Below are 15,839 nucleotides of genomic sequence, written 5' to 3'. Positions count from 1 at the left end.
GTACTTGTTCATTTCAAACTGATCTCATCGTAAGGGATGTACCCCTTATACATAACCGGTATAAAGGACGAACGATTGAAATCAATACCCAATTCATTTAATGTCATCACCATCAATTGGCTTATAAATGCGATATGTGTAGCTTAACTCATTAGTTACATGTTTTGCCATCTTTTTGTGTCTTTTTGGAAATCTTTATCAAGTCAGGAAAATTACAGTTTGTTTTCAGTTCGTGTTAGGTTTTGATTTTTCCATTTGATAAAAGACTTTCCGTTTTCAATTTTACCTGGAGTTTCGTTATTTTGCTATTTTACCCTTTTCAGTGAAGTTCAAATCTCCGCCATTTATACCGATCCACTGTTTTAGAGAATCTACCAATTTGATATGGCAGTTAATGGTATTCAGGTTTTACTTTATACTTGATTTTACATAAAGGCAAACATCAAACATCACGTGTCCTTTGATCATTATTGATAAGGCAGTTGTTCCCTCAGATATACATAGAAACAATGATAAAATGGCTGATTAAATGCATTTTCAAATCAATCATTCGCAATTTTTTTGGGGGGATTTTTGTATACATTTAACGGCAGACCTTTGATCGTTTTTCATAAATTCATTCTCGGTCTATTTAGAGATTGAAATATTACGTAGACATACACGTGGTGTTGAAGACAGTAAGCTGTCTTCTTTCTTTCTTTCTTTCTTTCTTTTTTTTGTTGTATTTTCTTTGACCTTGACATAATTTCCATTCACAATAACAAGATTGAGTAACGACAACATCGATTCAGTATCGTTTTCAAAAATAATTTTTTAAAGATGAGTTGTATGTCCCTTTGTCACTTATTGTATTTGTAGAAGGATCGCGTTTCAAATTATCTGCAACAAGAAATCAATTTTATATTTTGTTTTCAGAATACTACACTGGTTTGTACAAACGATGATGTTTACGATATGTTACTTCAGCTTCTGAACACTCAGTATTTCTCCGAAACCGAAACATCTGCAAATTGTACACCAATGAAACAACCAGAAAAATCACGAACTAATGAGATCGGACGATCCATCTACGCGTATGCAACACCTGTGATACTGCTCGTTGGTATTCTCGGAAACTCATTGTCGTTAACAGTATTTTTAGCAAGAAAAATGAGGAATCTGTCAGCAAGTTCATATTTAGCAGCATTGTCAATTTCAGATATGTTGGTTTTAATCTTTTATGTGACGGTAGAATGGTTAAAACGAGGCCTTGTTTATCTCATTCCGAATATTAATTTACAATTTCTGGATAAGGATGGTGCATGCCAGACGTTACTTTACATAGCTTATGCTTTACGTTTCTTCTCGTCCTGGCTTGTGACAGCTTTCACTATTGAACGATATATTGGAGTATGTCATCCTCTTCACAGACGATATATATGTTCATTATCTGGATCAAGGCGGATTATATTTGGTATCATGATAGCGAGTTGCATAATAGTTATATATAAACCAGTTCTAAGTGGAGTTTATTTGAGTCATGATGGTATTCATTATTGTACCGGAAGTAAGGATCACGACTTCCTGTCATTTGTCTTGGATAGCATATTTGCGCTTTTGATTACAGTAGTTCCGTTTGTTATTATATCAGTATTTAATGTTATGATAATGCGAAAACTTTGTTTACGAAAATCACAATTTCGTGTATTCGGCAGAAAGCACGTGAACAGACGTGATAATCGATCGATCACATCTCAATCAACATCAGACGAGAGTTTGATAAGACTTGAGTTTACTCTTATATTGTTTACAGTTTCGTTTTGCTATATAGCATGCAATGGACCGTACTTTATTGTTTGGTTTAGGAATTTTCTACATAGTAAACATTTATCAACACATGTACATTTACAATATTCAAACAATGGCGTGGAGTATTGGCAGGGAATTTTGTATATAACCAAAACTATATTTTATATGAATTACTGTATTAACTTTTTTCTCTACAGTATCACAGGGAGGCATTTTAGACGTGAAGTCAAATCGTTGTTAACATGTGGACATAAAAAGACGTCATTTAGATATTCCCAATCAACTGCAACATGTTCAAAAACGTGTTCATGGGTTTAATTGGTGCAACGTAACAAGCTTTTTTCAAAAATACTCCTAAAAATAAAGAACACATCAGTTTTAACTTAGGTTGTTTATGAAGTTTGAAAGATCATTTAATTTGAATTCAAAATTATATATTATACAGATATTCCACATCCATACAAAAATCGAAGCAATCAACTATTGGATAGAAAAATAAAAAAAACCGAACTACTCAACACAATAGAGAAAGAAATTATAGTTGTTCAGAACAATTATTTCATGTTCGACACTAAAATATTTCGCGAAAAATCAGGTTCTGTAATGTGTACAGAATTTGCATCTAGTGATAGGATACCTACAGATTAAGATGTATCTGAGTTCACAACGAAATTCGGACATTTATGGAAAAGATACATAGATGACTGTTGTATTCTATGGACTAACTGCTTAGATATGTTAAGCATGTTTGCTCCTCTCTTTTTTTGAATTTTTGCCAGATTTTCGAAATCCCCTGGTTTTATCCATGTATTGCCATTAAAAAAATTGCCCACTAACCCCTACTTTTCTTTTCATAATTTTATTACATAAAAAGCCATATTTCAAAATTTTATAAAATCCTTGTTTTTTTTCGTATTTTTTTAAACAAAAAATGTGCCAATGTTAAATATAAGATAAATCTAGAGAGAATTCTTTCCCGCCAAATTTTCTATGGCTTATATCTCGAAAACAAGCACACAGACCTTCCATTTTTTCTGCTTTTTTAGTTTTTTTATTCATCAACTATTATTTCATATCAATCTATAAAAAAGCTTGTTATTTTTAAACAGAGTAGCGAAAATCTTTGGATTGTGCTTTGTCTTTAGCAGTCATAGTAAATAAACTCATCATAGATACCAGGACTAAATTTTGTATATACGCCAGACGCGCGTTTCGTCTACAAAAGACTCATCAGTGACGCTCGAATCCAAAACAGTTAAAAAGGCCAAATAAAGTATGAAGTTGAAGAGCACTGGGGAACATTTCTACACCTTCTTATCGTAAAGAACGGAACACATATAGAAACAAATATTTCCTATACATCGACTTATTCCAAACCATATAACCGAGCTGATCGCATATGCACTATAATTTCAATCCTGAATACAAGATCAAATGAATTGAGATACTTGCTTTTAGACCGAAAACAATCGAAGGGAATAATTGATGACGGTATAGTCAGACCAAACTTGATTACATCACAGGAATTAGGACAATCTAAATCGCATAGTACGAAGTAATCGTTTTATCATAAGTTTCATCTCACAAACCAAGAAATAATGAATTATTCAATACCATACATAATAATTTACCATTTATACAGAGCCATGATGAAATTATATAATTTAATTAAAGTCAGCAAAGGCAAACAGTAACATACATCATTGAATCGTTACTAAACCGTGCCCTATTCTACACAGAATATAGTCAACCAAAGGTACAATAATATGACAAAAAAATAGTGATTCTGTTTAAACTTATCCAAGGAACAGAATTTGTTTTTAATCCGGACACATTTTAGTCATTTTATTTTTAAATCCAGAACACTTTTACTTGTGCTTCGGAAAATCTTCTACATATTATCATTTGCAGTGATTGTCCTGAAAATTATATTGACCAAACCGACAACACCATTAGAAAACAAATGACAGTACATAAATAGCAATTTCGAGATCAAAGTACAAGACAAATCCGATCTATATTCATAATTATCTATTTAATATCGAAACCGGTAGTAAGTAATTGGGAACATTTAAGAACATTGTTATGTAAAAATACAATCATGTAATAGGAAAGGACAAGGTACGATAAGCATCAGAGATCGGCCCCCTAATTTCTATCAAATAAAAAGTGATTTGCCATTAATTATAATACATTATTTTTAAAGTTTAAAACCTATATTTTTGTAAACACCAAATTACGAAACTTCCGCTGATATTATTCATGCTCTGTTGCTGTAAAGACCTCAAGATTCGCAAAAAGGGCAGAAAAATTGCAGTTTCCAAACCTTTTTTCTGCATTTTAAACTATGAGCGTACCTACGACCCATGATAATATTTATACCAGACATACCTTGAATATAAATGTTGATACCGTTCAAATATTTATGTGGGTCGTAAGTACGTTCATAGTTAAAAGTTCAAAAAGTGACAAAAAACGTCGTAGTTTTCATTGAATCATCGAAATGTTTAAACGAACTGCGGACCGGAGATGATTTCCGGTATTTACTGGATCCGACGATGGACATGTATTCATGCTACGCTAAAATGGCTTGTTTCTTTAGGACGAAAAATAAACATATTTGAGACAGAAAAACCGGACATACCTGTATTCATTTTTCTTGAATTCAAAGTGAAATTTTAGCAAATCGTCGAAATTTGACCCAAAATTAGACTGAACTATGACAAACTTCAGAGGAATTATTGGAACGTAATTGTGAATGAATATAATAACTGGTTCATACTCAAACAGTGCACATACGTATTTTGTTTCATGATTGACGAAATCGTCGCCCTGGAATGTTGACACCTTTGTGAAAAGTGCTTTCTTTCACATCTGCATTTTTACCAAGTATGGCATGCCAAGTTAACATTTTAGGCAATTATTTAATATAAACATAAATGGCGAAAATAAATGACAGAACTGTGAATTATAACATACATTGTAATTCATCTGACATACAAAGACACCATGTGACAATTTTAATTAGTTAATTGTGTCAGTGTAACAATAATCAAGATTAAACAAAACTATCCAACACTTTTATGATCTAAATTATGTATCTTGAGTTATTTTTTGGTCATAGTGTTGAATTTATTGAACTTATTATTTGTAATTGTCGCCCGCCTTCCCGTTGTTCTATCTTGACGACAACGCGTGCTACTTCGTATTTCTTGTTTGCAAATCATCTTCTACATATCTTTCCATTATAAATATGCATGCATAAAGTATTTGTCACTGGACGGTCAGAAAACAACATTCAATCATATATCTTCTAAAATAACAGTACTATAATGAATTTAAACATATTCAAAAGCATAAAAGCTTCTTTTATTTTTTAATCAGATATTTACACGTCAACATGGTCAAAGGAAAGAAAATCTATACTATTAAACGAGAAGACCTCATTTTGTGTGTCGCTTCTCTTTTTTCCACAATAAATTAATCATCACGCTTCTGTGTCCTATAGGTACAGTGCATAGTCGCATTTGTCATCCATTCATATGATTATTCAGATTGAGTTATTTTGGGAGAAAAACGAGAAAAAAGGCATCCGGATATTGTCCCGTCATTGGACGAAATTTAAAGTCAAATAAGACTTCCGTTGTTCTGTATACTTTGAACATACATATACTACGAATAAAGTGTATTTTCAGAATTCTATCTGCTTTCATTTTCAAGTTTACTTTCCACGGCGGTCACAAAGTTTATTAAATAGAGAGGGTCTGTATACTGTATACTATATCAATGACCACCATGGATCGATTAGAAAACTTAGAATTGTAAGTAAATACACTTTATTTATATAGTAATGAATGTTCATAATATACAGATTATTTATGTGAACTTTTCATACCTTTTCTGAAATTCTCCAGTCATTTAAAAAATTCATTGATTACAAACAAAAAGAAGATGTGGTATTATTGCCATGTTGAGACAACTCTTCACAAGAGACCAAAATGACACAGAAATAACAACTATTGGTCACCGTACGGCCTTCATCAACGAGCAAAGCCCATACCGCACACTCAGCTTTAAAAGGCCCCGAAATGATAATGTAACTTAGAATTGAATGTTCATAATATACAGATAAGCGCTAAAATTATTCATGTGAACTTTTTATACCTTTTCTGAAATTTTCCAATCATTTAATCTTTTACAAAATTCATTGATTACAAAAAAAAAGAAGATATAGTATGATTGCCATGTTGAGACAACTCTCCACAAGAGACCTAAATGACACAGAAATTAACAACTATAGGTCACCGTACGTACTGCCTTCAACAACGAGCAAAGCCCATACCGCATACTCAGCTTTAAAAGGCCCCGAAATGACAATGTAAAACATTTCAAACGAGAAAGAAAACTAGCGGCCTTATTTATGTACAAAAAATGAACGAAAAACAAGTATGTAACACATAAACAAACGACAACCACTGAATTACAGGTTCCTTACTTAAATTGTCATAATATATACTAAATGTATGTTCATATTGAAATTGATAAAAAACTAAATATTCGGAATTTTGGAAATAAAGGAGAAGGGTTAAAAAAAAATATTTTTCTGTCCCCAATAACCTATGACTTATGATACTTTTGCTGAAATTCTCCATTCATTCAATATTTTATAAAATTCTTCCAACAACACTTTACATACTATAAATTACGCTCTGAATGCCCGCGATTTCGCGGGATTGTTCTAGTAAATATTGAATATAAAAGGAATACAACGCATCATAATTAAAGATATCTTGCTTGTAAGACGTGTGTTTCGTATACAAAACACTCATCAGTGACGGTCGAATAAAAAAATGTCAAAAGACCATGAAAGGCTCAAAATTCCGTTTTTTTTTGGCCAAATACAGCTAATAAAGGTTAATTATTCCCGCATATATCATCCGTAGTTTTTGCAAACAATATAATGTTTTGTTAACAGTTAATTCATTAAATTGACTATTTCAATAATAATTCATGTTTTCACAAGTGCTAACTTTTTGACATTGTGTTGCTGCATGTCTTGTTTTTGTCATTAATTTTTATTGTGCTAGCTAAAAAGGTTACAGTCCGCTAAAAAGGTTACAGTCCGCTAAAAAGGTAACAGTCCGCTAAAAAGGTTACAGTCCGCTTAAAAGGTTACAGTCCGCTAAAAAGGTTACAGTCCGCTAAAAAGGTTACAGTCCGCAGGAAGACATATTACCCTAACTTGACACTCCGATCCAACTAGTCTTTGCCCTTAGTCTAACCCCTTAATGCCAATTGATTAACGGAAATCTGCAAATACCAATTTGTAAGTCTTAGGTTTGACCAGGCCGGTATCAGAACCCATGATATCAGGCGTTTTAATTCATTTGTTGTATTTATTTAATTGTACAATGAATTAATAAAAGGGTGCATACTGTAAGAATCCATCTTGAATTCTATATGAATTCGCGCTAAAACATACACATCCACCCAAAAGAAACAACTTCTGTACCATATATAGAAATAAGAAGATGTGGTATGAGTGCCAATGATACTACTCTCCTTCCTGGACACAACATGGAAAACGTAAACAGTTGTAGGTCAAATTACGACCTTTAACACAGAGCTTTGGCTTACACCGACCAGCAAGCTATCAAGGACACAAAAGTGACTAATGTACCAATTAAAACTGGAAAACCAACGGTTTAATTTTTATATTAAAAAAATTAGAAACGAGGAACACGTATGAACCACGGCAACCACTGAACAGGTTCCTTACTAGTTGCAAACAAACACAGCATGTGTAAACGTTTAAACAGGCAAAAACCTTCACCCTAACCCGAACTTATATACTCTTATTAGTTATTGCATGTCCAATTATAACTGCAGTTCATTTTGATATTTTTTTTTATAAAAACACAAAAACAAAACGAAAAAATACAAAATGCAAATTAATCACATACATGCATTTTACATGATATTTCACAAATTATTTGACACTGACAGGAAAAAGATGCCATTTTTTGTCATTGTCAGTATGCACATCATAATAACAGATATAGAAAATGTTCTATAGATATAAGAAGTTGTGGTGTGAGTGCCAATGATACAACTCTCCATCCAAATAACAATTTATAAAAGTAAACCATTATACAATGTAGGTCAATGTACATCCTTCAACACGCGGGGCCTTGGCTCACACCGAACAACAAGCTATAAAGAGCCCCAAAATTTCTACTGTAAAACCATTCAAACCATAGTCCATTTCATCGTGAAAGAAACATCAGTTTATTCTGTACTCAGTTCTCACTTGTCATTGTCAATTTTCCCTGGCTTCCAAAATGAAATGAATGGATACATTATGTTAAGAAAGCTGGCTTGTCATGTTTTGGATTTTTTGTCCGATTTTCGGAATCCTCTGGTTTTATCCATTTATTCTTGTTTTCCTGAAAAGACCTTCACATTGAAACAAAGGTGTTATAGTGGTCTACAATTAAAAATAAAATGTTTGCTATTGCTAAGCAATATGTTGGATTCTATACTCGATAAAGAATTCGTCCGAAAAATAATGATAATCTAGATGTTTATATTATAGTGTAACACCTAATTAGGATGTATATTCCTAAAAAATAACTCAGTTCATACTTCAAAAAATATAAAGAACCTATTATTGTATGGTTGATATGCACTTGTTATGTAGCTAAATTGTTGATCAGCGTGTAGTGACCTACAATTGAACTAACTTTTCATTTCTAACTAAACATGTTCACAAACAGACAATCTGCATTGCATTCAATTTATTTTGTTCAATAAAATGACTAATTGATTGTAGTTGGCTTAAATTCAAACATGTTTTGCTGTTGCTAAGCAACACTTGTGTAGCTATGCTCAATACGGAATTTGTTAAGAATAAAAAAAGATGTATATGAAAAAATATTGGAATGAAACATCATATGAAAAGAAAAATCTTCAAACAATTCATGCTTAATTCATCGTTAAGAGGTGCAAGCACCCATTTTGTAACCGTTGCTAGGCAAAATATATGTTGCTAAGGTTGTTTTTAAGCATATAGAAAACAAAATCAAAGGAAATTTTCATTTGTGACTTCAATATAAAAAAGAAGATGTGGTATGATTGCCAATGAAACAACTATCCACAAAAGACCAAAATGACACAGACATTAACAACTATAGGTCACCGTACGGCCTTCAACAATGAGCAAATCCCATACCGCATAGTCAGCTATAAAAGGCCCCTATAAGACAATGTAAATCAATTCAAACGAGAAAAGTAACGGCCTTATTTATGTAAAAAAAATGAACGAAAATCAAATATGTAACACATAAACAAACGACAACCACTGAATTATAGGCTCCTGACTTGGGACAGGCACATTCATAAATAATGTGGCGGGGTTAAACATGTTAGCGGGATCCCAACCCTCCCCCTAACCTGGGACACTGGTATAACAGTACAACATAAGAACGAACCATAAAAATTAGTTGAAAAGGGTTAACTCATCAGATGAACAAACATACAAGTGGACGTGGCCCGGTACTTATACATCTCGACACAAAAAGACACAATGAACAGATCTGAGAGTACTCGCAGTTATCTGACAGCTCGTTCAAAGCCATTAACAACAAATAAAAAAATCATGCATCTAAGACTAAACTATCAATCCGTACACATCCAACATCCAATGAATTTAGTGTAAAGACGTCATAAACAGCCAGAGAAAAACATGACCTTGTGCAATGCAATGTGCAAGTTCTTCTTGAACAAACAATATTATTTGCATATATTAAAATTTGTAATGATAAAGCAATTTATATATGATCATTTTCATTATTAATAAAAACCGTTGCTAGGCAACCTTACTTTCACTTTATACTGCCGATCCCGCTACCATCCGCTTTTCTGTTTTTAAACAGTAGGCAGTGTAAACCTGCTCGATTTTCAAACAATTTGGATTATTTTGCCTGTTTAATTTATTCTATTATTCAGACAGTAAAACAAATATAACATCGATTGTATCTTTATTATGTCTTGTATGTCTGCTTCAATTGCTTTTTTTTCTTTGCAGCTAAAGCTTATAAAAAAATGTGTATTGCATAGGATTGAATACTTAATACATACATGATATAAGCTTGTAGGTATTAAAGGTCTTTTTATATGTGTTGCGGTGCATAAACCGAAATATAAAACAGTGTAAACAGTTTAAAAAAAATTCTAATATATTTCCATCGCGAAACTGAATGGTATGTTTTTATCAGTATGTACATGACGTAAGTAAAAAACAGTAATTATGCAAACGACAAATGGATGTTCATAAGCTGATTGTTAAAATTTGTTAAAGTGTCTCTTAAGAATTATGGAAGTGTATAAAATAATAGAATCCTTTGATGAGATAGGACATGGAAATGGGGATTGTATCAAAGAGACACCAATCTGACTAAAGAGTAAAATTAAACAACAGCTGAAAGTCATCAATGGGTTTTCAACACAGCGGGGATATCCCGTACTAGGAGGCTTACTTCAATTGGCCCCAAGTATGATAGTTATGTCCTTGCGCTTCTGTGTTTATTACAAATAAACACATTAACATGATTGAATAATGTTCTATCATTTTCGATCAGGGAATTGGTACAATCAACATCAAACCGTTTTATCTTGCTCAATATGTATTTGAAAAATATAAAACTAAATATGACGATAAATTATTTATAAACCAACTTTTTGAAATGTGTTGACTTTAATTATCTGTATTCGAATAATTATACTAGGTATTGATTTTACAGTCAGCTTGTTCATTCTGTTAAAATAAACATTGATATAAAATTGGTTTTGCAAATAGGATGTTTTTGTCAATTGTAATTCATTCGAAATATGTATAAAGATTGAAAAGAAAACAAACACAGGTCATTATTACTTGCATGTTCTGTGCAAGTTAAATTCTTATTTGTGTTGCTAAGTTTTTTTTTTTAAATATCTATGATATGTCTTGTGTACTATTATTTTTCTGTTTGTCTTTTTCATTTTAAACCGTGACGTTGTCAGTTTTTTATCTTTAATTTTGAATAACCCTCTTTTATTTTTCGCCCCTCTTTTATCACTGATTGCTTATAACTTATATATGTTGTGTACAAGTTATCATTTTGTACAAATTATAAATTATAATTTGTATTTTGACTTTGTACAAATTGTAATTTGTACAAAAAGTGTCTGTACAAATTACAATTTGTACAAAACTTGATGACAATTCACTTATAACTTGTACAATATTTTATAATATATATTTTGGTGAAAAAAGCATTGAAACACACAACAGAATTGCTAATTAATGACCACATAATTCACCATCATTATCAAATACTAAATTAATTCTGTATCTTTCGTTTGAGATGGCATCGGGAATGCAGTACATTATCTTTTGACTTTCACATTTTTACTTTTTAAAGTACTGTACCGGCCTATGCATTCACATGAAAGAAACCCCTGACAACCTGTTTCAAAGGCTGTTTAACTGCGATACATAGCAAAAGTTGAAGCCCAAGAACAGTTACTGGGAATAAAATGTGTTTTTCCAAATTGGTCATTTAAAACCAATGGTGTGTATCAATGCTTTTTATGGCCCCGCAACAAAGTTGTCGATGCCATATAGTTTTACCCTTGTCCGTAGTTCCGAAATTCCTTCATTCCGCAACAAACAATTATACTGAGTTTTTTTTCTAAACAGCTGATTTTTGGTAAGTGAGTTGACCATGATGAGTTACAGATCGATTTTCAGTTTCTTTCCGCTCCGTTAATTTTTGCAGAAATAACGGGGTTTGGACTTTGATAAATTGTGGAAAATCACAGTTATACAGACTTTTTTTCTAAACTCTTTCACATGTTTGGCTGATTTTTGGTATGTGAGTTAACAAAGATGAGTTACAGATCAAGTTTAAGTTTGTTCCGCTCGGCTAATTTTGTCCTAAATTACAGGCTATGGACTTGTTTAAAATCACAGTTATAGACTTTTTTCTATACGCCTCCCCATTTTGAGTTGATTTTTGACTACCATCATGTTTGTGTCCACATGTGTTATTAAAATTGCAGATTTTCAACTTTTTGAGCATTGATTACCTTAGCTGTATTTGGTAAAACTTTTAGGAATTTTGGTCCTCAATGCTCTTCAACTTCGTAATTTATTTGGCCTTTTTAACTTTTTTGGATTCGAGCGTCACTGGTGAGTCTTTTGTAGACGAAACGCGCGTCTGGCGTACATACTAAATTTAGTCCTGGTATCTATGATGAGTTTATTTGACACATCTAGTTTCATCAAAATCCAAATTATGAATTATTGTTCAAGTTATAAGTGAATTTTCGTCAAATATTGTACAAATTGTAATTTGCACAGGCACTTTTTGTACAAATTTTAATTTGTACAAAGTCAAAATACAAATTATAATGTGTACAATTTTTTTGTACAAATTATAATTTGTATAAAATGATAACTTGTACACAACATATATATAGAACTATTCCTATCAACTAAATGCTGCTAATGAGACATAATGTCGATGATAAACTAGTTTTTTTGTTTAGATAGATGAAATCTGGTTATTTCTCAATCAGTTCTAGCATCAATACCTTTGTTTGTGAACTTCAAGTTGAAGAATGAACGTTTTTGCAGTTCCTCCAAATGTTCAAAAACGGGTCTGAATAATCTATGGTTAGCAATATCCATCACCATGGCAACTATTTTATACTTCGTAGATCGACTATCTGTAGTGTTGCATTCTTCACACGCTTTCAATGGAGGGTTCAGTCTAGAAAGCGGAAGTGAGTACATTTTAGAGCGAATGTGATGAATTCCAAGAGGTTTATTGATATGTTCGGCAAGGCCATCTATAGAAACATCATGCATATCAGGTGGATTATAGCGACAATGTCTGTGACTCCTCGGCCGACGAAGAGACCTATTGAATAAATCCATCACATTAACTGAACTACAGATAGTTAAATGTTACACTGGTATTTTTCGTACTTAGGTATGACATGAAAGAAGGACTTAAATGTAGGTATATATCTTGCTTTGTATTATTGTGTGTTAGTTTCCGGGTGCTTGATAATGTAAAAGTTACGTTGTATGCGAGTTTCAGAGAGTATTTTTGATATTACAAAGCAATATTTGGTTTCATACGGACACTTGTCGCTATATTTCAATTTCGATTCTGATGTTGACAAATGCCTTATCAAATATTTAGTTAATCATAAACATTTAAGTATTCCGGACTGATTGCTGTGTTTAAATAAAATAGACAATTATAACGGTTTGGTAATTTAAGATATATGTAAATATGATTTACTTGAGTGTTTTGGTGTCACGCAACCAAGACGTAATAATCAAAATTCAAATCAATTGGAAATTAAGACCTATTCTTTAGATATTCAAGTCATGTTTTTAGTTTTGAGTATGTATATGTAAGAACCGTTATGGAACAATCAATGTACAACACGATTTCGCATACCTTAGTTAAAAGTTAATTCAATATCAGACTTTTATTCCTCCGAGCAGTGGCATAATACTTAAATCAAATTAGTTAGTAAAACTTCTTATTAGCATCTTTGTTATGTGTTCTTGTAATTCATATTTGTTAAATGAAGAATAACTTTATATGTTTATTTGTTCTGAAAATGTCTAAATTTGTCATGGTTTAGGCCAAATCAAATATTTGTTTCACCTTAATTTTGTCCGTTTGTTAGAGCGCAGTTGTTAAAATAAAAAGTTACACAATTAACTTATTGACAAATGAGAAGCCTTGTATCCAAATTTGGTTAAAGACGTGTATCTACAGTTACAAAACATAGCAGCTAGCTATATAGTTATTCGTTTAAACATTGTGTTCTAGCAAACTATACACCTTCGGATTTATTTTGATCCGTATTATGCCAATCTAAAAAATAAAAGGATATGCGGATTGTTATACGCAAGTGATACAGCAGCCCAACAAAAACAAATATCTATACGATATATAAAGGGCACCATACATTCTTCAACAAAAAGATGGCTTACTATACAATATGTCTATCTCTTTATTGCCCAAAGTCTATAAAATTGGATAAATTAAACGAATAAAATATAATTATTAAATGGCTTAGGACAAACAAAACACTATGGGTAACAACACCATCTTAAGTACTTCTATTTCGGGAATATCTGAAATGAAATTGAAGTACTTGTGTGACGTTCTAGTGGTATCCATATATAAACATTTGAAAGTCGTTAAAAATGATTTGGTCAAATAGCAATGAAAACCAAATATTCTATAAAGTTGTGCATTGAAGCAGAAACAATATTTTATTTTCGGTAAACGTACTGAACATTTTGAAAAAGTGAGATGTAATGTAGTTAGCAACTATTTGACATGTGCAAGTATTATTCTGATTCAAATTATACCCTATATACTTATAAATTTAAATTAATTAACTTTTTATCTATAAACGAAGGTAATTACCAGCTTGTTTTAATGTTCGGAAGTTCCTTCAGCAAAAAAAACATCAAAACAGAATGGTTAAATTGTGTGATTATTTTGCATTAACATGATTTTGTTTGTGTGATTTGAAAAAAAAACAGATACCAGAGGGACATTCAAACTCATAGATCGAAAGTAAAATGACAACGCCATGGTTAAATGAAAAAAGGCAAGCAGACAAATAATAGTACTCAAAACACAATATCAAAACTAAAGACTAAGCAACATGAAACCCACCAAAATTTTGAGTTGATACAAACCGCTCCGACAGGGTAAACAGATCATGCCCAACACGTGGCACCCGTCGTGTTGCCCATGTTATTACCAGGTAAATAGTCAAATTCGGTAGGTCACACTTGTGAAAAGGGAACAGGATTGTATTTTACAAGTTAATTGCCACTTTTTATAATAGTAGTTCATTCTGAATTCATTTATTTGTGAAATATTTAATTTATCAGTGTTAAACAACCATCAAGCCAGATGAAGTTTTCGTTTTGTATATGGTGTGTTGGTGTTATGAAAGTAAATAGAATTTAAGTTATCATCAGGTTAGAATTGAGTCATATTATTTTGGTATTCATATCCTGAAATAAGGATTAAATATGTCTTTTTAGTCATCATTAAGTACCTGACAACATCATTAAAAAGAATTCCGTGCGGAATTAGGAATTTTGGGTACCTTATAACGTAATTTTGCGAACGTCATGTATGTGAGAGACTTAGGTAGATATAAGGTCAGGCTTGATCCTCCATGATTTGCATGGAGCAGTGCTGTACTAAGTCAGGAATATGACACTCCGATTGATATGTTTGGACTTTTGATTTTGCCATTTGAATACGGACTTCTCGTTGTGAATTTCCTTCGGAGTTCGGTATTTTTGATGTACTAATTTTTACCTACATCATGCTCATTGACTTGTACTTTTTTCTTGGTTCTAGTGATTATTTCGTTTACGTAATATGATGACAGGTTTGTCTTGTTTATACAATTTTTTTTTTATATATCACTTTTAAAGATACCATGCATGATGAAACCGTCAATCAATTCAAATGGTGGGCTAGTACACTACTGTACCATGTAAACAGATGTTTAAACTCACCAATCTATATATGTGCCTGTCCCTATTTGAAAACATATATGTAAAAGTTATTGTATGTTTTGTTTATCATATTTGTATCCGAATCTAGACTTTTTTCAATGGTTTGAATTATTTTACATTTTTTATTCGAAACCTTTAATATCATGCTACAGTATAAGTTTTACTGATTCCGAGAGTGACCTATAGCTATTTACTTCAACAACATTTTGTCTTTCGTAGTAGGTGGATAGTTTCTTATTATCGAACATTCCGCATCCTTGTATTTTTTTAATAAACATGTGTGTTTCATTTGTTTAACTTTATTATGCAGCAAATATATCTAGACGAAAGCTAACGTACCATCACAATCGACAGTTTCATTAAACATTTAAATCGTGGCATTTAATTGTATTTACTCATTTGCTATATATATTGAAGTTACTAGGGGCAA

At 31.9% G+C, this 15,839-nt stretch overlaps 1 protein-coding gene across 1 annotated transcript; it reads left to right on the top strand.

Moving 5' to 3' along the window:
• Positions 1-930: 930 nt before the first annotated feature.
• LOC139497201 (neurotensin receptor type 1-like) lies at positions 931-2,151 on the top strand. The gene has a single exon (XM_071285294.1). The coding sequence runs from the start codon at positions 955-957 to the stop codon at positions 2,104-2,106; it is 1,152 nt and encodes a 383-aa protein (XP_071141395.1). The 5' UTR covers positions 931-954; the 3' UTR covers positions 2,107-2,151.
• Positions 2,152-15,839: the final 13,688 nt, after the last annotated feature.

Source organism: Mytilus edulis, chromosome 12 (assembly GCF_963676685.1).
Source record: "Mytilus edulis chromosome 12, xbMytEdul2.2, whole genome shotgun sequence".
NCBI lineage: Eukaryota > Metazoa > Mollusca > Bivalvia > Mytilida > Mytilidae > Mytilus > Mytilus edulis.
The sequence above is the reverse complement of the archived record's forward strand: the minus strand, read 5'-3'. Positions and strand labels throughout refer to the sequence as shown.

Coding starts and splice junctions, on each gene's coding strand:
- LOC139497201 (XM_071285294.1), top strand. CDS start 955: ATGTTACTTCAGCTTCTGAACACTCAGTATTTCTCCGAAACCGAAACA.